We start from the raw sequence: 25,524 nt of genomic DNA, 5'->3' as shown, positions 1-25,524 counted from the left end.
TTATATCCGGAGCTACCTGTTTCATTCTATTATTCAACATTCTCTGTTTTCTTTTGCTTCCTAGACCTCTTACGTTCCAAGTTGTAAACTTCATAATTAAAAATTGGTAAAGGAGTAACTGGTTAGATCTTTCATCTTACCTGAGTCTATCATGAGCTTTCCACATTCCATTAAAAGCTTGTTCTGCTTTTTTCTGCCCCTTTTTTCCCGGGTTTCTTGGAGCTAATCCTGGAGTTGCCTTTACTACTTTCATTCCATGATTTCCCGGTTTTTCAATGCTGTTATCTTCTACCAAGCTCTTTTCCTGTGTTTTCCATAAGAATAACTGCTTTATTCGATTGCATTCTTCTTGAGGTAGAGATTCTACCCCACCCATTGTTCCCTTACTCAAGAACCCTTCTAGATCTAGGTTTTCTATATCAAGAATCTCTTGCAACTCATTGTCTTCCAGTTCCATCTCGCTCTGAGTCATTTCCTGATCCATATCCATCTCTGTTTCACTCATCATGATCCCTTTCTGTTTTTCCTTTACCTGTTCCTGATCCTGTTCTTTTTCCTTTTCCTGCTTATCATATCCCTCTTTCATTACTTGATTTTCAACTGCTCTATCTTCCTCCTCTTCAAGGACATGGAACTGATTCGACCTCCCTTTTAGGTCTTCTCTTGGGTGTTGATTTGGCCCTTTTTTTCCATTTTTTCCTTTGTGAGCTACCTTGTAAAATCCATCTGTTTCTTTCATTGTGTTAGGTTTGCTTTTATTCTCTACCTTGCTAAGAGGGCAGTCTCTAAGAAGGTGTCCGTGTTCATGGCATTTTCGACATCTAAATGGAATATGCTTGTAGTCAACAGTCTGCACCCATTCCTCATCATGAACCTCCAGTATGACCGCGTTCGGAAGTGCTCTAGATAGGTCTATCTCTACACAGATCCTTGCAAAGGAGGTGTATTTACCCCTTCTTGTAACTTCAAAAGTTTTGACATACCTCCCTAATTTATTGCCTATGGCTGTTAGTGATTCTATTTGCCAATAATCCAGAGGTAGCAAATAGAGTCTTACCCAAACCGGGACTGAGGTAAAGGTTTCCCGCTCTGACACGAAGTTCATCATCTACGGCCGCATGTAGATCCTTGCTACTGCATAGAAGTAGGGCCCTCCTTCAAACACTCTGTCTTTGTCCTCAATGTTTGCAAACACCACAGTGAAAAAACCCTTGGATCCTAGATGAAGATCGATGCTTCCTTTAGGCTTCCAATGGTATCTGATCCATGTTTGTAAAGCCTTTTCGGTGGGCCATAGTCCCATGAATTTGCATATGATTGCATAAGTCTGCATGTGCTCCATGTGGGCCTGCAACTCTGGATTATTTAAGATTACTCTAGGAGTGATTTCAGCTTTAGGTTTTCACGGTCCCTTTTGTTTCCTATCTTTTGTTCCTTGTTTTTTGTCATTTTCTTCCTTGTCTTTTGTGCCTTCATTTTCCTTCTTCTTGTTACATTCTGTTTCCTCTTCCCTATTTTTTCCTCCTTCCATCTTGTTACTTCTACCTGGTTCTGGGGGAGTCTTGCCCTTGTTAACCACTACCTCTTTGAAGGAGGGAGTGGAGCTCCCTCCTCGACCACCGTCCATGGAGAAAAATGCGCGCAGAAACCCTCAATCCTAGTCTTTCGATCTTCTGCTCTTCCTCTCTCTTTCCTTCCTTAGTTTGACCAAAAGGTGAGCGGGCTTGGCCCAGGCAAGTATCCCCGCGACTAGTCAATGCCCTCACTCAGGTTTGAGCACAGGACCTCACCGTCTTTACGAGTCCGACTTTAGCAACCAACCGCCTCCGCCAACCTTACCTGTCACGTCACTTTCATTCCTGTACTCATTCGCTTATTACATTTCAATTCACAGCCACGACTTAATGGAAGCATTCTTTCAGTAATTTCTCACTGAAAAACCATGGATTCCACGGCCCTCTTAATCTGCAATCGAGTTTTATTGTTCAAGAATTCATTACAATCATGTTCTCATCGTCCTTGTATCGCACTACGCCCTTCCGTTGCGCCAAGAGCACTTCAAGCGTCTACAAAAAACTCTGTTTTAGTGCCCGACCACATGAAATCAAAGAATTTGTATGAAGTACTGGAGATAAGCCCCGCCGCGACTGTAAAGGATATAAAGAGAGCTTACAGAAAGCTGGCAAGGGAATTCCATCCTGATCACGCGGCTTCGCCTCAGGAGAAAAACAAGAGTGCCCAGATGTTCTTGAGGATACACAATGCATATGAGACTCTCTTGGATCCATGTGACCGCGCGCAATATGATCGCCAGATTTTGGCCCAAATGCGGGTGCCCGTTGCACAGTCAATGTGGGACAATTCGTCCTACTGGAGGGAGGCACATGATTGTTCGCATAAAGGAAGGAGTTGGGAAATGGATCAGTGCTGGTAAAGGGGCATTTCTGATATTTTGGTTGCAATGAGGATTCATCCTGATAAATTTTTATGCCTCGGCTCTCTACCTTGCTCTCATTTTGAGAATCAAATATTGTTTGTGTATTTTTATTTGAATCCGAATGAAATGCCAAAAGTTATATTATCTCCACTGATAAAAGTCTGACTATCCACCATCGTCATTCCATTGTGCAGAAAGGAATGCGTACGATTTTTACATGATTCGTTTCAAACTGAGTAATTTTAACTTCCCGCATTGATCTAAACTCTACTTAGTTACAGTTTATCAAAATTGTCTCATAAATAGGAGCATCACAGGCTCATTACTCTTCAGTGGCCGAAGGAATGAGAAAGAAAGGCAATCCCATTGCTAAGTGGGAGGTTAATTCACTTGATAGGTGATACTCATTATCGTGAGACTACAAATAATTGGTACAAACACTATAATCTAATATCTTAAGCTCTCTATTTTACCTATTAAATAAGTAATATGGGATTATTTAATATATCCAGAAATATAGGATTATTTGATGTATAACACTTATTTCTGTATGTAATGTAATACCTATAAATAAGTTTGAATATAAATGTATGTTAATTTTAAGTTATCCAAAAAAAAATAGTGATATAGAGAAAATAAGAAAATAAAGATGAGATCATTCTAGAAGAAAATATAGATAAAATAATTTCAAATGGTAATTTGATTAAAACTTTTTTATGATCATATAGTTGACTCATAGTTTTTTTTATAGATTTTAATGTGTGTGTTTTTTTTTTGTAAACTTAGGCATTCCTCTTTCTATATTACAATAATAGAAACTTACAACAAACTAATGTTTAGGTGGCTAGTCTGCCCGTAGGAAACCAGACCGCCACCTATCAACATTATAACCAGACCAAAATTTAAAAATGTTTTTCTCCTTCATACTGTCATAACCAAGTTTTTGACTACTGCTAACTAAACTAACTACACGACCATAACATAGTAACCAGGCACAGTTCTTTTTTAACATCATTTTAAACAAAATATCCAGAGACTCATCTCTGTCATTCCTCATCTGACGAGTTGACCGGGGCAGGCACCGTGGCGCTGCTCCCAGGTTTCACCTTCTTCTGTTCCATAGCCCATTTCATTTCCTGCAACATTTGTTCCATCTTCCGCAACATCACGTGGTTTCTCGCTGTTTGGACTTGGACGACCACAATCTCTTTCAGGAGGGTAGCCTTTAGATTTTCTGTTTCCTCCCTTGTTTGGCTTTTTCCTGATCCTCTCTTTGCTTTCAGTCTTCCTCCTCTTCTTCTCGGACAGCCTGGTTCATTTTCATAGCCTGGGCGACCACGTGTTTCATTATCTAATATTGTTGTAACGTCTTATTAAACAGAGAATTTCTGCTCCTAGTATTTCTGGGGTCTGGAATCAGCTCCTCCCATTCCCCTCTGGGAATTTCCTTGTTCTCGCTAATGGACCTCAGCTCCCGTTCCCACCCATGGATTTGAGCGCGTGTTTCCAGGGAGTTCCCAGCCATATATGTGTTTATCATGAACATGCTTTTCTCTGAGTCTGGCTGCCTTCCTCTCCGCTTCGGATTGTTGCTTGTGCCTTCTTCCCTGGTTCGAGCTTGTTTTGCCTTCTTCGGAGCCATCTTGCTGCGGTCCTGAAACCTTGAATTTATTGTGGCTTGTCTACCTATCAAGACAACAAACCACAAGTCAATGCCTTTAATTTGAAGTTCTGCGGAATTCCAATCACTTACCCTCCCAGCCTTGGCCTGAAGGGCCTGCCGATGCTTCTGGCTGGCAGTCCTGGGCCACCTCACAACTTTGCCTGCTATGCAGCCCGAGACCCTCCCCCCTCTCTCTACTTCCCTGAAATCCCCGCGCTGACCAGCATGGCTGGTCTCGGCAAACAGAGCAATCCTCCCTCGGCTTCCCATCTGATGGGGAAGGCTTATTACCCCCCAGTGGCCCAAAGGATTTCTGTGCATAGCCTTTCGGGGATTATCCGGGCAGCCGACAAAGTTAAGGTACCAGTACCCAACATGGATCTCAACAAGACCCGACAAGGCCACCCTCCCCTCCCACCTCTCCTTTCTGGTCATGAATTGAACCCATCTCCGGGGGCCACGGATTTCTCCAGCAAAACTCTCCTCATCTCTGATGGGGCAAAGGTTATTCGTCCCGTGGCCAGGATGACCACCTCCTATCCGTCTACTGGTTAAAGGCTCCCTTTTTCTGGACATTCTCGTTAAAGAACAGGCGATTCTACCTCTATCTAACACAAGGTCTGAAAGACGGGGGCTTAAGGAAACATACCACCTTTCTTCGCCAAGACCTGAGATGAGGGCTGGACGTTGAGCCTTGCTGCCACCTTTCGCCGATCCTTCATTCTTCGTGCTATGCTGCATGAACATTCTAGTTGCCACCTCAGGCCTTTGCTTGTAAACTCTCCTTTGTCCTTTCATCCTGACCTCCACTTGGCCAATTGATTGCCCGACTCTCATCCCCGCATCCCTTCCTTGGGATTTGGCGATACCTGTCTGTCCTCCTTTATTCTTCATTACTCCTACATTCTCCCGGCTGCTCCTGTCGTACCCTTTCTGTACCCCTGATGCCACCTGTCGTCCTTCCTCTTCCATTTATCCCGACTTCCCACACTCCCTCCAGATCTTTCCTTAATGATGCCTCGGTTCTCTCTACTTCCCCGTTAAGTGGCCCTTGCCCCATCATCTGCCCTGCTCCGTCACTTATTTCGCTCCTGTCCTTTCTTACGAATATGTTGTCTGTTCCTACCCGCTGCAATCTTTCCCCGCAACTGTTACGTCCTATCTGATTTTGGTCGTTCGCCTCGAGATTACCATTACCACCCTTATCGTCGTCAAGTAATTGCTGTAATCTGTCGCGCTCCTCCGGGAGCAGCATATCCATTCCTTCATTGTCAATCGACTTGCCCCTATTCCGACTGCCCCAGTTCACCAACCAGTCAGCTGGTTTATTGCCCGAGCGCCTTACATGGGAAGGGATGAGATAGTCAATTTTGGTCAGGAGTTTCCCTATTTCTCCAATGAGCCACGCCGTTCGCCAGCTCTTACTGATTTTTTCCACTGGTTTTTGTTGTTGTAATTGCCTTACCATGTCCACCACCAATTTTGAGTCTCCCTCAATTTGGAGACTCTTAATTTTTACCTGTATCGCAATTTCCAGGCCTCGCTTCAGAGCATGCAGTTCCACTTCATTATTAGTTGCCTCCCCGCAGTCCATTGCAAATATTCTCAGGGTGTTACCACAATCATTTCTAAAGACTCCCCCAATACCTGCTACTCTAGGGTTGTGTTTGGAAACACCGTAAAAATATAGTTTTGTAAATCCCTGTGGTGGTTGTCTGTACTTTGTAATTTCTGCCACCTCTCTGACTTGAGCTTTTCTTTGGACACTCCCGCTTACCATCCTCTGGTTTACCTCTAGTATCTTCATGATTTTCTCCTCCAGTTGCGACGTCTGCCAGTCCTCGTCCTTCCAACTCTCCATTAAAGTCGTTTCTCTCATATTCTTGAGGGTTTTCTCCCATATGTCTGCTGGAGCTTGGTTTTCTGCCTTGAAAATAACACTATTCCGTGCCTTCCATATGTTCCAGATCAAGAACCCAGCGGAGAGCAGCCATGCACGATTTACCACCAGGTTTTGGTAAGGTTTCCTCGGCCAGTTTTCTATGGTATTAATGATGTTTTGATAATTTCTGTGATAGCACTCAAACAATTTGAAATGGTTTTCCCACAGGGTGTTGCTGACTATGCATTGGTTCATCAAGTGCTCCATAGTCTCCTCCTGTGAATTACAGAGCGCACAACGAGATGGTCCTTGCCGCCCCTTCCTCTGTATTTGGTCCCAGGTAAGTGCCCTGCCATGTAGCATAGTCCAGACAAAGAAGGACACTTTCAGCTAATGTTTAATTTTCCATAGATTTTTCCATTTTTTTTTCTTTGCCTGTTGATTCTGTTTAGATGTGTGATAATATCCTTCTGTTATTGAGAAAGTGCCTTGAATTCAGGTGCCCCATCTTAGAATATCTGGCCTAGTTTTCCTCGCCAGTTTTCGAGATGCCATCTCTTTGTAATAATCTTGCCATCTGTCTGTGTCAGGGGCCCTTTCCCAGTCTTCTTTCTACTTCTAGTTACGCCAATATCCTCCTACCCCTGGTTTCCAAAATTTGCCTACAACCTTCTCCTCTGTCTGGGACGTGAAATCATGGATGGCTTGAAGGATTTCCTTGTGGATGAGCCTTTCACGTTGCTTCCATGATTCCTCCAAAACCCTGGCTTTATCTCCAGCTCTTATCTCCCAAAATCTATAATCTCTTATCAGTTCTTTGTTACCCCTTGCCAGGTTCCAAATTGCGGAGCCTCTAGCCTCTGTCTGGCTTCTCATTTTGTCTTCGGGTTCCCCTGTTACCTCATATTTCCTTTCCCATATCACTTTCCACAGATCTTGGCTGCCCTGAGTCCACCTCCACCAAAGCTTCGCCCCCATCACTTGGTTAAGAACGAAGGGGTCCCTTAATCCTAAACCTCCGTCTTTGGATAGCCTACTTAGCCATTCCCACGAAATTAAGGCCCATTTTCTAGTCTTGCTGGTTCCCTGCCAAAGAAATTTCTTGAACATGGCGACCATCTTTTGACTAATGGACTTGGGGATAGCTTGACACGAAATCTGGTAGATTGGGATAGCCTGCAGAACAACTTTTAATAGAATTAGCCGGCTAGGGGCATTCAACGAGCGAAAGGTCCAATTTTCCATCTTGTTCCTGATTTTTTTAATTAAGGGTTCCCAGTTAACGACCCTGTATTGGTGCTCATTCAACATAATGCCCAGGTATTTTGTCGGGAAGGTTCCAATTCTGAACCCCATGGTGCGCGCCAAGAATATTTGGATCGCTAGCTGGGTGTTAAAGAAGAAAACTTCAGATTTCTCCTTATTAATCTCTGTCTTGGAAGCTTGATTAAATTCAGATAATGTTTTAACAATCTTCTGGGCCTCCTTGAGCGTGGCCTAGCCATATAACATAACATCGTCGACGAATTGTTGGTGCGAAACAGGGAGATCATTCCCACATATTCGTAGCCCCTTTATCTGATCCCTGGCGACTTGGGATTTGACCAGCCTACCCAAACCTTCCACGGCCAGGATAAAAAGGAAAGGAGACAGGGGATCTCCCTGCCTTAATCAACGTGATGGGTTGAAGGCTTCGGAGGGGGTACCGTTCATCAAGACTGACATTACTGGGGTACTTACCATTGACAGGATCCAATTTACCTATCTTTGATCAAATCCGTGGGCTTTGAGAATGCTTTCCAAGAATCTCTAGATAATGCGGTCGTACGCCTTATCCAAGTCTAATTTGATAAGAATACCTGGGTTTCGAGAATTTTTCAGGGAAGGAATCACTTCCTGGGCCACTATGATTCAGTCCATAATCTGCCGCCCTTTGACGAAACCTGTTTGTTCTTGCGCTATGAGCTCCGCAAAATTGGCTTGAGTATATTTACCATAATTGAAGCTAAGATTTTATACACTACATTACACAGGGATATGGGCCTAAATCTCTGCGGTTCATCTGAACTATCGTTCTTCGGGATCAAGGCTAAGAAAGTGGCATTCAGTCCCTGGTGCATTCGTTTAGAGCACCTTGATTCCTCCACCAAGTCCAGCAAGTCGTTTCCTATAAAACTCGAGGCTGCTTGGTAAAACTCAATGGTAAAGCCATCATGGCCCGGAGCCTTATTCTTTGCCATTTTTTTAACCACTTCCTCTAATTCATCCTTGGTGATTACCCTGAGCAGAGCCATGTTTTGTTCTCTGGTAACTTTCTTAGGGATATGTTGGCAGACCCTGTCTATATCCTCTGTTCTGTTAATGTTTGGTTCTATTAGGATGCCTTTGAAATGCTCCACCAGGAGCCTTTCCATATCTTTCTGCTTCATCACTCTGTTTCCTTGACTATCTTTCAAGGAGAAGATTTTGTTGTGATGCCGGTGATTCAACATCGCTTTGTGGAAGAATTTGGAATTCTTTTCTCCCTCTCTTAGCCATTGGACGAGATTTCTGTTTCCACATAATTTCTTCCTGTTTGCGTCTTTCCTCCAGTTGATTGATTACTCTGCCTTCCTCCTCAACTACCTCCTCATTCCTTCCATCGTTAATGATTTGTTGTTGCATTTCTTCCAATCTAGTTTGAAGTTTACCTTTCTCCTGCTGTATATTGCCAAATTCTTCCCTATTCCATTTCTTGATTTTGCTCTTTATTTCCTTAAGTCTGAGCTGGAATGAATGCATTTTGTTCCGGCCTTCCGTTCCCATCTTACTCTCCTGCCACCAGTTCTTTACTTTGTCCAAGAAATCTGGAGCTCTGAGCCAAAAGGATTCAAAACGAAAGGGTCTCTTTTTATTCTGATCATTCAAAGCTATTTCTAGCTTGATTGGCCAGTGATCGGACCCTATAGAGGGTAGGATAGAGGCTTCATAGAAGATATCCAGCCCTATTATGTGCTCCGAGACTAGGAATCTATCTAATCTTGATGCGATTTGTTTGGCCCCCCCTCTTCTATTGTTCCAGGTGAATTTCCCATTTATAGTGGGGATATCTACCAACCTTAATTCTGTTTGGACATCTCTGAATCTTTCCATCTCTGGATCTTCTCTACTTATTCCTCCTTTTTTCTCTTCTCTTGACGTTATCAGGTTAAAGTCCCCTGCGATAATCCATCTCTGCTCCTGGTGCATGTTTTTAATTTTTTCTAAATGGGTCAGGAATAGGCCTCTATTAGCCTGGGTATGGGATCCGTAGACAGCTGACACCGCCACCCATTCACTTTGCTCAATGAGTCAGAATCTTCCAGTTAGGATTCTTGGCATTCTTATCCACCAATTTGATAGGACTTCTGCTGGATTCCAAATAACTGCTATCCCACCTGCACTTCCTTTGGCATCTATGGTAACTTGTTCATATCTTGGTTTTATTTTATTAAGAATTTCCTCCATCTTCTGACCTGAAATTTTAGTTTCTTGAATAAGCATGATTTGGGGTTTGTCCTTCCTCAGTCTTGCCGCTAAATGTCTCTGTTTCCCTCTGCTGTTTAGGCCTCTAATATTCCATGATGTCAAAATCATTGATTAATTTGGGATAGGTTTTGAAACACCGCTGACAGCGGTACCACTCTCCCTGTATTCACCAGCATTTCTCCCATTAATTGGATGGAATCCTTAAGATTTTTCCTTTCTCTTTCCCCCCCCTTTCCTTGACCTGGTTGATTTGTTCTACTTTCCCTCTGGCTCTCTTGATATTCTTCTGGCGTAGCTTTACCTTTTTCCAGTTTAGCCTTATACTGCTGAAAGGTTTCCGCGTACAACCTCTTCTGATCTTCCAGGATAAACCTCTCATCCAAGTTCCTCCATTCATTCAGTAGTTTTCTTAGGACTTCTTCCTCTTGACTTAAATCTTCCCTGTTTTTTTCCAAGTCCATCTCCATCTGTTCTGTTAGTTCTTCCTGTTCCTTACCTTTGTCCATGGTCTCACTTGGGGCTTTCCTTTTTGTGTGGTTTCTTTCACTACTCGCGCTATTTTTTGACTCCTTATCCTCTTGATTTTCCATGGTTTGGTCCTCCTCTTCGCCCTCTTCCTGTAATATTTCAAAGCTGTTTGATTTCTCTGGGGTTGATTGTTTTTCCTTCCTGTCTTCCTTGGAGATTTCTTTGTTCATTTTCCATTTACTTTTCACCTCTTGGAATCCTTCTTGGTCAACTGGCCCTCTCTTTTGCAAGTTACTTCTCCTTTCTTCTTCTTCCCGTGTAATCAGACATTCCTTAGCCAAATGGCCATGTTCATGGCACCTACGGCATCTAAATGGTATGTGCTCGTAGTCTAAGTTTTGCTGCCAGACTTCTTCATGATACTCTAGTTCCACAGAATCTGGGATGGGGTTTGCTAAGTTCATATAGACACATATCCTAGCGAACAAGGTGTACCTTCCCTTCTTTGTGGTTTCTGCTATTTTCACAAAACTTCCTATTGAGTTTCCTATCCCCTCCAATATTTCTGGATCCCAGAAATCTATAGGTAGCCCAAATAATCGAACCCAGATTGGCACTGCTAGAAATTTTTCCTTATCAGGGTTGTAGCATTCCTCCCAATAATGCATAAACAGACCAGCATTATAATAGAAATAGGGGCCATTTTCAAAAACTTTTTCCTTATCTTTTAGGTTTGAGAAGATTACCATAAAGAAGCCCTTCGCTCCCAGCTTGAGCTCAATGTGGCCTTGGGGCTGCCATTTTTGCTGAATCCACTTGGTAAGTTCTCTTTCTGACGGCCAAACTCTCATGAACTTGCAGATAAGGGCACGATCCTTCATATAACTTCTGTACCCTTCCAGTTTATTCGATGGAATCACGAACCTGGGTCTCTCCTCTGCACATGGCAAGCATCTTCCCCTTCGGCCGGCTTGTCAGGTTGCTCCCAGCATTGGTCCAATGCTTTTTCTACTTTGTCGCCTGACTGTTCTGACTGTCTCCTGTCACAGTATCCCGATAGGAGGGGATCTCTCCCCTCCTAACGTCTTCTGTCATGCCTTTTGTCTCTCAGATTTCAGCCTTTTCTTCTGCTATATCACTCTGGTGTCTGCACCCTAGTCGATCCTTCGCTCCTCCCCGAGGGTTTTACCGCCTTGCCGCCATTAGGTTTTTGGTTGCAGAGCGTTTGATTTTCATGTGGTTTTATTAAATAAAGGTAATTACAGAGTATTTTCTTTGATCAATTTTGCCCAAAATGTAATAGAGATTTTTAAAAATCATAAAAATCATAAGTTTAAGTTGTCTAATCGGCAAAGTCCTAGTGCCTCTGAGTTTTCTAAGTTGCTAAATCCATTTATGTATTCAAAAGTGCATTTTAAACAACAAGAATCACAATCTTCCTAGAAATGGTTGTGTGAGAGTTATATGTGATTCAGTTCTCAAGCTCGAGTTAACACATGTCCTTTTTAAAATAAAAATAAAATATTTCCATATCCAAATGAAGTAACATAATTTTATAACAAAATTAGAAAAAATAAAGTAATTAAAAATAAAAATAAAACTTTTGATAATGTATTTTTTTATAAAATATTTCAATGCAAAACTTAAATAAGTTTTTTGAATACCAATGCAAATTAATTTATATTAATATTAATTGCGCCGCTCTACAACCCAAGATGGGATATGTAATGTTTAACATTTAACATTTTTAATCTAATCTCGACCCTATTTAAAAATCAATCTAATTATTATTATATATAAACACAATATAAATTTAAAATATAAAGAAGTTTATGAACACTAAAAGAAGTATGGTAAATAAATAAAAATATAAATAAACCCAGAGGTACTAAGACCTCTTTTTATACTTATTTGAGGTATGGTAAATAAATACAAATATAAATAAACTAGAGATATAGTAAATAAATAAAACCTCTTTTTATATTTACTCCATAAACCTTTTTATATTTACAAATCTCAAAAAAGAGGTTTTATTTAGGTGAAGCCTATGAGCCAATTACCATGGGACAAATTATTATTAATACCATGTGCCAAATACCATATTTATAAAAGAGGTATTGTAAATAAATAAATATAAAAGAGGTATAAAGAGGTATGGTAAATAAATAAAAATATATCAAATAGGATTAGAAATAAACATCTAATTATATACTAAGCCTATGGGCCAAATACTATGATAAATAAAAGAGATAGGATAAATAAATAAAAATATAAATAAACTAGAGGTATGGCAAATAAATAAAATCTCTTTTTATATTTATTCCATAAACCTCTTTATACTTAACACTTAAAAAAGAGTTTTTTTAGGTGAAATCTATGGGCCAAATTATTCAATACCATGCAAAAAAAACCATTATTAACTTTAATATAATATTAAAAGATTAATATTATTAGTTGAATTGAGGCTTCTGTGATCCATAATAGTTGAAAGAATAACTTCGGCGTAAATCACATGTAGACAGACATTTGTCCACGCGTTTCGAACCAACAAGTGTGGTTCATCGTTAGGACAAGTTGAAGAAATAGATGCAGCTTAGCTTGTTAAATAATCTGAGCAGAGACTCCAACAGCTAAATCTACCAACGGCTAATTTTGACTTTAGGACCCAGGGCAAATTATTATTCATTAATTTAATATTATTATTATTTTTAATATTAATACATAAAATATTTTTTTTAATGATTAGTTTTAAAAATATATATATATATATATATATATATTAAAGTTATAATATTAGGCTTTTAAGATAAAAGTTAGGATTAAAAACAAATAAAATACTTTTAGTGGTTAGTTTAAGAAGATAATTTACTTATTTATTTAAATTATATATATATATATATATTAAAGTTATAATATTAGGTTATTAAGATAAAAGTTAGGATTAAAAAATAATAAATAAAATTTTAAAAAGATAATTTACTTATTTATTTAAATGGTTTAATAATTATTGTTAATGAGGAATTTAGACTTCTGTGATCCATAATATTGTAAGAAAATCTTCGGCAAAATCACATAACGAATCTTTTGTCGACGCGTTTCGAACCAACCAGTGTGGTTCATCGTCAGGACAAGTTGAAAACCAATCTAGCTTTAGCGTGATTAATATTATACACATATATATTTTAAATTATAATAATAGGATGTAGGGACAAAAATACAAGTAATTTGTTAATTTATTTATTAATAATCTCATATATATATATATATTAATTAAAATCATAAAGTTAGGGTTCAAAATATATAAATAACTAAAATAATTTATGGTTAGTTAGAAAAGGTTATTTATTTAATTTAATTAAATTATTTATTATTATATATTAATAATATAGTCTTGATATTAATATATTAATAATATTAGTAATATATTATATATATTAATAGAAATTAGTCTTTAAAAAAAATAAAAATAAAATAATAAAATAAAAATTATATATATATATATATATAATAAGAGTTCAAAAACAAGGAGGAGGCAGAAAAACCGACTAAGAAGAGAGTGTTGGAATCCAACACCTACTGATTTTCCAGCCATCATCTCTATTGAGATTGCTCGGCCTCTTTTCAATCTCAATAGCTTCCCTAAATTTATGATGATGGAACTGAGCAACTTTGGCAACAACCTTGGCCTCTTCAATACACACCTGATGCTTGGTCTTTTCCACGTGCTCTGCCAATGCTGAAGACTTGGATCTCCCATGTCTTAGGTCGGCCGCATGTTCACAGATCCTTTGATGGATGGAGCGTCCTGTTTCCCCAATATAGGGGGTCCCACATGAACAAGGGATCAAGTAGACACCCTTCATGTCCTTAGGGTTAACAGGATCCTTCACCGATCGAAGGGAATTGCAAATGGTGCTGAGGGGCCTAAAGGTTGAGGGAATATCATACCTTTTAAGGATCCGAGCAATCTTGTCCGTGGTTCCTTGGACATAGGGAAGATGGACACCTAGACGACGCTCTTTTGGCTCTTTCTTAATTAACACATTTTTAGAGGCTTTACGGAAAGCCTTCTGACCTAGGCGCCTACTATATCCATTCTCCACAAAGACATTAAGGAGATGGGATCTCTCCTTATCAAAGCTCTCACAATCAGAGATCCTAATATTAATATATTATAATATTAATATTATTAAATTTAATAACTTTGGATTAATACAATATTAAATTTGTTATATTATAATATATCATGATATATATTAACTCTAGATACATATGGAAGGTAAGAACAAAGACATAGAGTGATAGAGGTGGACAGATAGAGGGAGTGACAAGGGAGATATAAAGATAAACTGAAGGAGAGGGGAGAGGAGGAATGAAGAGAGAGAGAGAGAGGAGTGAGAGAGGTAGAGAAGGGTAATAGACAGATAGGAAGACACAAAGATGGAGGGGGGAGAGAGAGAAGGAGAGAGGGAGGGAGATAGTGAGAGGATTGCAGGTCGCACAGAGAGAGAGAGAGAGAGAGAGATGGAGGAAGAGAGAGGGAGGCAGGAGAGAAAGGGAGAGAGAGGAAGAGAGGGAGGGATAGAGATATGGAGTTGGGGTAGGAGGGAGAGGGAGGGAAGAAGGAAGACATAGATAGTAAGAAGTGGAGAGAGAGAGGGAGTGAAAAGGGAGAGATAGCGAGAGAGGGTGTATGTTTAGAGGTGAGATAAAGAGACAAAGAAGGAGAGATGGAGAGAAGGGGGGAGAGAGGGAGAGAATGTTAGGCCCCTATACTACTAGTGTAACCCCTTATTTTTATTAGTATAACCCACTTATTATATTGATGTACCCATGTAGTGCCCATATTGTTACTATTGTGCCCCATAGAAGCCCACTATTGTTATTATTGTGCCCTTACATTATTATTGTTATGTCGGCTCTAATTATATTATGACCCCTTAGACTCCTATATATAGAAAGGAGGTCTTTTCATTTGTATCATCCAAGAATTGTTCATTTATGTAATGTAAAGGAGGTTGCCCCCTCGAAGAGGCTGAATTATAAGGTGTTGATTTATCTTTTCTATCTTTTTCTTGAGTTGGTTTCATAACATTTGGTATTAGAGCTTTGGATTCTAGGGTTTCGCTGCTCCAAACAGGTCATCGTGGAATTTTCGCTATAACTTTTTTCTGTGACGTTTCAGAAGTCACAAAAAATCCCATTTGAGAAGAAATCACGCTGAACCTTGGGTCCGAATTTTAGAACTTTTCCCGCGATATTTAAGGAGATATGATCTGAGGAAGTTGGTCTTTTTGCAGACTCCTGAATTACATTCAAAAGAGGTGACCTGGGGAAAATTGTCATAACTTTCTCTCTGGGAATCAGATTGAAATTTCGTAAGAAGGTACAGAAAGAGGACGGACTGTAGTTTCTTGTATATCTTTTTCAGAACCAAAGATTGAAAATTGTACACGTGGAACTTCATACAAGTTCGCTCTTCTGGAAAGGTCTATAATCAGGTCATCTTGGGAGATTGTTCATAAATTTTTCTTGGAGAATCCAATTTGGATCAGACTAGTGGCATTGGAAAGAGGACACAGAGGGCTGCTACAGTACTAATTTCAGAACTTAAAGATCCGAAAGTACAAAGTTACAGTCATTTCAAGATCAAGCTCCTAAAATCAAGAAAAAGCAAGATGAGGAAGTTTGATGGCAAGGATCCGGTAAATTGGATACTTCAGATGGAGCAATATTTTGATCTACATGGTGTACCACTATTACAAAAGGTATGTATTTCATCTCAATATTTAGAACCGGATCAATTTTTATGGTATAAAGGGCTTTGTTCTCGTAAACAACTTGTTACGTGGTCAATTCTCACGGAGGAAATGATAGCACATTATGAGGATACAAAGAGCAACATATTTTTTGGAGAAACACCACAACAATTGGAAAGAGTAAAAGAGCTTTGTGACATATTGGAAGGTAAAATTATGGCAACAAGGAAGTCTACCCTTCATAACTATAAATATGGAAGTGTTATTTCTCCTAGCCTTCCACAACCTACAAGGGTTACACCACAACAATTGGAAGAAAAAAGAGAAAAAGAGCTTTGTTACAATTGTGATAGCAAATGCACTAAAGGTCATAAGTGTGCTGAGAAGAAATTATTTTACATAGAATATGAAGAGGAGGAAGAAAAGGATCAAGAAACATCAAAAGAAGAAGATATACACCAGGACCCCACCCCAAAGAAAGAAGAAATGAATCAAACCATATCTTGTAAACTATTGGCAAGAATGACCACTCCCTAAACTCTCAAGATAGGACATATCAAGAAGAAAAAGGTGCAAGAAGTGAAAGATCACATCAAGAAAGAAGAAATTAATCCAACCATATCTTGTAATTCATTGGTCAGAATTACCACTCCTCAAACTATCAAGATAGAAGGACATATCAAGAAGAAAAATGTTCAAGAAGTGAAAGATCACATCGAGCATCAAGAAATGAATCCGACCATATCTTGTAAAGGATTGGAAGAAATTACCACTCCTCAAACTCTAAATATAGAAGGACATATCAAGAAGAAAAAGGTTCAAGCAGTGAAAGATCACATCGAGCATCAACAACAAGTTCTCCAACTTTTAAAGGATAACGCCACTTCAATGCAAAATCAGATGAAACAACAGGTAGATCAACATCGTAGTAAAAAATGTTTTGATTTAGGTGATTGGGTATCTTTACTACTACATCTCAAGCAAGCTATTTATGAGAATGAAATGTTGGCAATACTACATGCACTTAAAAAATGGTGACCTTACCGAATGGGAACACTCTTCAAGGATGAGGATGTGGAAGCATTATTTTGTGCTATTTCTATTATCCAACCAGATTGGATAAACGAAGCAAGGGATGAATGGAAGAAGGACGAAGAAGTATGGCCACTTATTCAAAAGTTGCAAAAGATCCCAATTCAAACAATATTGCCAGCAATTGAAGAGGAAGGAAAAGTCATATTGGAACCTGGAGCAGTCACAGAAACAAGAACCTGACAGCTACGAAATCGATCAATTTCAGAGTATCTCATCAAGTGGAAGAACTTACCCGCTGAAGATTCCACATGGGAGGACAAGAATTTTATACAGAAGCACCAAGAACTACTCAAGCGTTGAGGACAACATTGTTTGAAGGAGAGGGGCATGTTAGGCCCCTATACTACTAGTGTAACCCCTTATTGTTATTAGTATAACCCACTTATTATATTGATGTACCCATGTAGTGCCCATATTGTTACTATTGTGCCCCATAGAAGCCCACTATTGTTATTATTGTGCCCTTACATTATTATTGTTATGTCGGCTCTAATTATGTTATGACCCCTTAGACTCCTATATATAGAAAGGAGGTCTTTTCATTTGTATCATCCAAGAATTGTTCATTTATGTAATGTAAAGGAGGTTGCCCCCTCGAAGAGGCTGAATTCTAAGGCGTTGATCTATCTTTTCTATCTTTTCTTGAGCTGGTTTCATAACAGAAGGAGAGAGAAAATGATGGGGGAAGATAGAGGATTGGAGAGAGAGAGAGAGAGGATTGGAGGGAAAAGAGAGAGAGAGAGAGTGATGGGGGAAGAGACAGGGAACTAGGAGAGTAATGGAGAGAGAGGAAGGACGAGAGACAAGACTTGAGAGAGAGGAGGAGAGTGATGGGGGAAGAGAGAGGATTGGAGGGCAAAGAGAGAGAGAGAGTGATGGGAAAGAGAGAGGGAGGTAGGAGAGAAAGGGAGAGAGGTAGAGAGGGACAAAGAGATTGATATATGGAGTGAGAGAGTGTGCATGTTTGGGGGGGTGAGATAGAGAGACAAAGAAGGAGAGATATAGGGAGATATAGATATAGATGGAGGGGGAGAGAGGGGAGAATATTTATTGCACTAGATGCATTGATTTTAACATAGATGGCGATTGCTAATCCTATTTGATTGCTTGGACTAGATGCACTGATTTTAGTGTAGATGCTGATTTCTAATGACATTTGATTGCTTGCACTAGATGCATTGATTTCAATGTAGATAATTTCTAATCCTACTTGATTGCTTGGACTAAATGCATTGATTTCAGTGTAGATGGTGATTTCTAATCCTATTTGATTACTTGCACTAGATGCATTGATTTTAGTGTAGATGGTTTATAATCCTATTTGCTTACTTGCACTAGATGCATTGATTTGAGTGTAGATGTTGATTTTTATTTGATGTAATTAGATGTACGATGATACATTAATTTTAAAGTGACTGGATTAACATTGTGCATTGATTTCAGTGTAAGCACAAAAATTTATTGACAATGTACATTGATTTTTGTGTTATAGTTATTCAACCTATTAATATTGGAGAGCAAGAGAGACAAGTTATGATGTTTACTACAACAATTCGAGCTAAATATTTAATGGTTTATGATTTCAACTGTCCTTTTCATATAATCGATATGAAAAGATGACAAAAGTAACAAGGGTGACAATAAGAATAATATAAGAAAATAGTTTGAGATTAATCACAATGAGAACTATTTGTAATTAACTACATTCTTATTATTCACATTTTCTATCATTCAATACTATTACATTGTCACTTTGCATTCAAAAAATTTATTTCATCATTAAAGTTATTATCAATATTTATCATCTCAACAAACTGAGGTAACTAAGCAAATTCAAACTTAAAATGACCACATTAATCAAAGACATCTTTAACATATTTTAAATGATTATATTAATATTAGATGTATTTACATATTATTGATAAAATTATTCATATCTCCGATATATTTTCCTTGGTCGCACACGACTAAAACCAGCGTAGATCCATCTTAACTTCAGATCTATCAAGCGCCAAGAGGGATCTAATCTCTCGAGGTGCAAACCTTTCTTCAAGTTTTGCACTCAAAAAAAAGGTTTGCACCTCAAGAGATTTGATCCCTCTTGACGCTTGATAGATCCGGAGTTAAGATGGATCTAGGTTGGTTTTATATATAGAGAGAAAAAGAGAATGTGTCTGTGTATGTAATGTTGATTATACTAAAATATTTCAATGCACAAATTGAAAAAGTAATTGAAAGTAAAAATATTCAATGATTTCTTGATAAGAATAATAAAAAGGATATGCGTTCTTCATTCAAAATTTTCATATAAAATATTATGTTGCATTTAAAATATTAATAATAATTAACAAATTCAATATAAGTCATAAGTATAAAATTTCAATATGCAAAGTTAAAGCATATTAACATGTATTCATGAATATATTAATAACTGAAAACCATTTTATTGTGTACAATCTAGTTTATAAATAAAATATCTCACTGCCCATGTTAGGTAAAATATTTCAATGTCAACTATGTATATGTTACATATAATTAAAAAAAAATTCCATGTATATATTATATAAAATGTTTCAAAAAGATTTGATCCCTCTCAAAGTGTGCTAGAGATGGATCTATACTAGTATTGTTGAATTTCAACCAAAAAAGTCATTTCGTCCATTAGTTAGATTGTGCCCATATTAACTAATAACATCTAATAATATTAATTGACAAAAAAATTACAATAATGATCACAACTAATGAAATTAATTATTAATTAGCAACAAAATATTAAAAATGGTATCCATAAATCACAACGCAAATATTAAAATTGCAAAGTGGTAAGTACTCTTCAATACAAATGACATTATATCGTGAGAAAGTTGTAATAAGACTTCTAGTTTATTCATTAACAAAATTTTAAAAATGTAATTTTTTTAATATATAATTTTTTAGGATTATTATTATTATCATCATCATCAAGATAATTAGTAGACCTACCACCTATGATTGAGGAGACATAGGATCGAGATAATGGGATTGCCATTATACTCCTAAACTTGGTGCAACCACCCACAAACCTTGCTAGACAGTAAACCAAATTTCAAACATGGTAGGACCCCTTATATTGTTTGGCGAATGCCTTTAGATGCGGGACATCCACACTTTGACTAGCTCGATGGGCTATATTTGTTTCTAAAGTTAAAAATTAAGACATTTTATAAGCCAAAGGGTAACTAATAATAGTCAAAGAGCAAATTGATTGTTGTAATCTTGTTTTGGCATGGACTATTATGGTAGTTAGTTAATAGTCATTAATGATGGGACCACTAGTAGTTAAGGTTTGGCTATTGTGACTCTATTTAAAGAACAAAAAGACTGCAAAATGTTTTCATTGAGTAATGTTGCATTTCGACTTATGTTCATCCCAGTTTAAGGGGAAGTGAAAACTATTTTTTCTTCTTCTAATAATAATTGATACAAGGTATACATTGTATATTTCATGTGGTTTGTCTCTTGGATCTAATTTTTTGCATTTACAATATCTATATATCTAGTTTGTATTTTAAGCCTAAGGGTTAAGGAATAATACATATGGTATTAGAGTTCTTTCTTTAGCCACTAAATATTTATATTTTAGAAAAAAACAAATAATTAACATTTTATGATCTTAAAATAACACAAAGATACTTCATTTGGTGAGTAAATCTGTGGTTGTGAAAGAATTCATGTAGAACACATAAGTTGTGTCATCTGATTGAATACCCTTCTAACCTCTTTTCGTATCCTTTCAGGTATTAGCGCATGAGTCCATGCATGTATACATAGTTTCCTTCCACATACCTTAGGAAATATCAAAATCACTTGAATCTAGCCTTATACAAACCTATGATCATCTTGTTGGGATTACTTTTTGATATTTAAGATGGGAAATTACTTGGGGGGAGGGGGGGAGGGTGAATTAGTAATTTAATTCTTTATTTCTACTCAACTTAATCTTCTTCTTATGCAATTAATGATTTATGTTTGTGCTCAATAGTTATTGTATTCCTTTTGCAGATTTCAAGGAGAGCAGTTTGTTGATATGTTTATCAAGAATTCAAAGCATTCACACAACATGCAAGAATCAAACACATGAAGACACCAGATATAAGTGGAAACCCTGAAGGGAGAAAATCACGAACTTTAGGTTGAAAGTGATGTGAAGGCAAGTTGCTACTTCTTTTACATCAGATTTTTGTAGGCTCCAACCTACAAGAGGCTTCTACCTCAACGGAAGCTTCAACTCCCATTAGTTTTCTGCAAGCTACAACCCACAAGAGGCTCCTGCCTCAACATGCTACATGTTATCTTTCAAGCTGCAACATAGAAAAATAACATAAATTTCTCAAGTCATAAGTGTTGGTTACCTCATATCCAATTCTGATGTCAATTTTTTTGTTGAACTACTCTTTCTCTTCACTCTTCTGCTACTTCTCATTCTTTCTATGATGTAGACCACTTCCATAAAAAAAAAAAAGAACACCAGTTTCATTCCACATTGTATATTTTATAAGCAAGCCCTCTTGGCTGTTTGTATTCTTTGGAGGAATATGAAATGAAACATAGTCTCTTGGACTTCCAAAACTTCTCACAAGCTTGTCCTTTTATTTTCAGTTCAGAAAATTGTTTGTAATAAAAAAAATAGATTTGAATTAACAACTCATTCAAAAATAATTACAAAACACAAATCATATTTGGATTATCTACATTTTTTATTCAAACAATTATATGTATTCCAGCTCTTGTCTCAATGTTTAGCTTTCACATTGATTAGCATAGCCTTTGCACTTCACATCACTTTCAACCTTTTATATTCATCATTCAACATTAATGTACATTTTTCATTCAACATAAATTATCACTAATGTGCTTAGTGACATCAATAACATTTACCAACATTAATCAATCAACTTAATCTTGACATCAATGCCAATATTACCAACAATCTCCCCCTTTGACATTGATGGTAACTCATTTGTCCTCCTCCTTTTGTCCTGAAAAATATTTCTCCTTGCTGGAATTTATCTTTTCTCGCCATAACCTCTATTTATTTCTCATTTTTTCCCATAACCTCTACTTACATCTCCCTTTGATATCAATGGAAAGGGTTTATAGACGTCTTGTAGCCTGCAAAAGCGTCCTTAGTGTAGCTGTCATCATTTCATTAATGATCTATAACTAGAAATGCCTTGTTCTGCATAAATAATGTTGACATTATCATTGAATGAATGCCACTCCAAATGGATTATTAGGGCTCCTCTAGATTGAAGATTGCTCCAAAATGAATGTTTCTCCATATGATATATAAATGTTGCTTCAAAGACGCTCAATACCAGCACTGCAAGACATTGTTGTGAGAAAACTCTGAAAGAATAATATTGATGCATTACCTCTGATGTGCAAGCTGGTCACTACTGTAGCCAACTTCAAAAAACTCTTCAATTTCTACCAGTCAACGTGTCAATGAAACTGAGAAATGGTGCCTTTTTCCTCATCTGTAGAAGTCCTTGTACCAAAGTACACTTCTTCAACTAAACAATGGTCCAAGAGTATGCCAGAACATAAGGCCAATGTAATTCTAGTCAAACTTTGAATCCCTTTGTCAGGTCTATAATGTTTCCCAACCTACTTCAATACTGTTGATTATGATGCAGGAATATCACATTACCAATCTAATGCCTCAATCATACTAGGATACTTGTAAGACATATTATTGTCCATCACATTGGCTTGAGTATTTGTTTTTCAAAAGACAACCTATACCTTTATCCAAACCTTATTAGTATATCAAGTTATCAGAGATAGTCACAAATTTTGGGAAATTAATGAGAAAACCTCCAAATCTATCTTCTGCTCAAGAAGCAATGCATTTACACAGCCTTTTCTTTCTCCACAAGGTATGTCTATACAAGATTTGAAAAGTATGTTTGATACAATGCTAACATAGCTTAGTCATTTCAATTAGGTGTGTGTAGGCACATACATGTATATATATTTATACCAACAACTTCCTTGTTTAATGTGAAGCCAACCAGCCATACAACAAAATAAATCTGGCTTAAATTGTAACACCGAACATCTTCAAAAAATTTTAAGAATAAGAAGGCAAAGTGACAAGATATTTTGCAATAATTATTGATGGTCTACGCTAATATCTTGTTCAAAAGTTGCAACTTAAAGAGATGAGGTCACATAGTGGTGCTTAGTTGAATACTTGAATCACTGGGAGGAGGACCAAACCTTTACTTCTTCAAAGTAGTCCAAGATGGATGGCATTTTAGGGGCTTCAAGCCTTACGAATCTCAGCCATACAAGTCGTGTTGCTACACATATCACAGAGTTAACGTTCCATATGGTTGCAGAGCTGCCTCATCTTTTGCATCAGTGGCCTTTAGAGCCCTAAAGCAACAAATATTATTTCATTAAGACCTTAGGGCTGCATTTCAAAACTGTTGTAGGAGAGAAATAACGAAAGGTGCAACATGGGTTCCAAGCCGAGCGACTACTGCAAGAACAACCAAGTCAAAATATGAAGAAAACCTCCTAGCAGTGCTTGATGAGGAGATTCAGTGTACGGTTGAATCAAACCCTCCCACGCAAGATGTCAAACCCGAGGGCACCATACCCTTCGAGATAGAAGATTTGCTAGGCGTTTAGACGATTACACTCTGGAGGAAATATGGTAATGAGGAAATCAAGGTTGAAGTTCTTTTCGTGGATGTTGGTGACAATAACAATGAGGAAGGCAGTGGAAGTAATACCACATCAGTGGCTATCCAAGTGAATTTAACAGTCATTGTTGCCAAAGGTGGAGGTCCTTTCCTTGAGTTTATTTTCACTGGATATTCTGACAAGGTTTCAATTGAGGGCATGGCTGTCAAGCATAAGCAACCGACAGAAGTAGAAGAAGTTGGTCCAATTCCGTATGAGGGACCTCCCTTCAATGACTTGGATGAGAATTTGTAGAATGGATTCCATAAATACTTAGAGGTGCGAGGCATCACACCTAGTCTATCAAATTACTTGTGCGAGTACATGATAAATAAGGAGAGAAAGGAGTATACCAATTGGTTAAATAATGTTAAGGAATTTTATTTAAAAAAAGAGTTAATGTTCCATATGTCTCATAAATGTGTGTCATAGAATATATTTATTCATATTCTATAATCCGCCCTTATAGACTCGCCCAACACTATGAGTCGACTGCTCGACTTTTCATTACATCGGCGGTGGTGACAAACCTGCGTTCCTAAAAAATAATTCAACCAATCATTAGGTTAATGTAGGAATTTACAGGGTAAGTTCCTCAGACAGAACACCAAAGGACACCGCTCACAAACAGATCACAAATCAATACACTAGTATTGTTGATGTGGTTAAAACCCTCAAAGAGGGAAACAGTCCATAACCTGCGCCAACGTGACCACTTCAGGCAATTTATTAATAAAAGAATGAAAATTTACATAAGCTTCTCTCATGAACGGTTACCCTACAAATGACCCTCCATGTTCTTTAAATAGAGATCTTGGACCAATCGGGTGTTAAGCCATGAATCAAGTGTCGGTAATATCAAGGAGAGAATGAACCGTCGGATCACTACATATCGTGACCGTTGGATTGTAAGTTACAAAAGTACTTGGTAAAGAAACACACTTTACCTAACTCTACACTAGACCAGGTTATACTTAACTATTTCCTATGTGTCGGAATATCCTAACATTCCCCCTTAAGAACAACTTGGGATAGGATTGAAGGATGTACAAATATGACACAATAGGAGAAGGAAGGAGGCATTAGAGCCTATCCCCCCTTAGTGACAACTTCTTGAACTCCAACCATAAATCGAAGTTTAGTAAACTTCGCCTCTGTGAGAGCCTTTGTAAAGATGTTTGCAACTTGATCATCTTTTGAACAGTATTGCACTTAAAGAACATGGTCGTGAATGAGCTTTCTGATTAAGTGCATGTGCAGTTCAATGTGTTTGTTGCGCTGATGTTGGATTGGATCTTTGCATAGTTGAATGGCACTTTGATTATCACACCAAAGTGCAGTTGGATGCTACTGCTGAAAGCTAAACTTTGACAGGATCTAGCTAATCTGTAATTGATCGACGACAAAAAATAAGGTATTACAGACTCATGTGCATGGATGTGCCTATGTTATTTTGTGCAACCAATTGATAAGATTGCGAAATACATAGGCAATGAAGCAGTTAAAGAAAACATAACAGGAAACACATATAAACACAACAAGTTTAATAAGGAGTTCACCCAATACTCCTGGGTTACGTCTCCTGGTCTAGCCTTTAGTGGTGGCATCTATATTATGTTTTCAAGCAGAGTTTTTACAATAGTGAGCTCAATTTGAGTCTCACACAACAGATATAAATCAAAAAGACTGTACTTGGATCCCCCAAGTCTCTGGAGTACATAGACTCTCCTCACTGAATCTTGACCTCTATTGGTCACAATGGTACGAGTTCAATCTGAGACTCAATACATGATAGGCATATACAGAGGAGTTCGCTTGAACCTCTCAAGCCTTCTCTGAAGTACACAAACTCTCTGGCTCTATCTAGATTTGTCTTAACTCTGGCTCGATGCTGCCTGTGCTTCTATAGGTCAGCTCGGCTTCTTGTTTCTGCTCTCTGCTCTTAGCTTTCTTAAATTGCCTTCTTATTTCTCTATCA

The 25,524-nt window shown here is 37.9% G+C and overlaps 1 protein-coding gene and 1 pseudogene across 1 annotated transcript; both read left to right on the top strand.

The window, feature by feature from the left end:
- The first annotated feature begins 2,098 nt into the window (after nt 1-2,098).
- On the top strand, nt 2,099-2,434 carry LOC149172904 (chaperone protein dnaJ 11, chloroplastic-like). The gene has a single exon (XM_089426505.1). The coding sequence runs from the start codon at nt 2,099-2,101 to the stop codon at nt 2,432-2,434; it is 336 nt and encodes a 111-aa protein (XP_089282631.1).
- A 20,583-nt stretch (nt 2,435-23,017) lies between these two features.
- LOC149172903 (uncharacterized protein At2g39795, mitochondrial-like) lies at nt 23,018-23,978 on the top strand (annotated as a pseudogene).
- The last annotated feature ends 1,546 nt before the right edge of the window (nt 23,979-25,524 follow it).

Source organism: Pinus tabuliformis, chromosome 4_2 (genome assembly GCF_031772625.1).
Source record: "Pinus tabuliformis cultivar Carrire ecotype Pingquan chromosome 4_2, CPIR1, whole genome shotgun sequence".
In the NCBI taxonomy this organism is placed as follows: Eukaryota; Viridiplantae; Streptophyta; class Pinopsida; order Pinales; family Pinaceae; genus Pinus; species Pinus tabuliformis.
The sequence above is the reverse complement of the archived record's forward strand: the minus strand, read 5'-3'. Positions and strand labels throughout refer to the sequence as shown.

What these genes read in the sequence shown, in the direction of transcription:
- LOC149172904 (XM_089426505.1), top strand. Translation starts at nt 2,099, where the DNA reads ATGAAATCAAAGAATTTGTATGAAGTACTGGAGATAAGCCCCGCCGCG.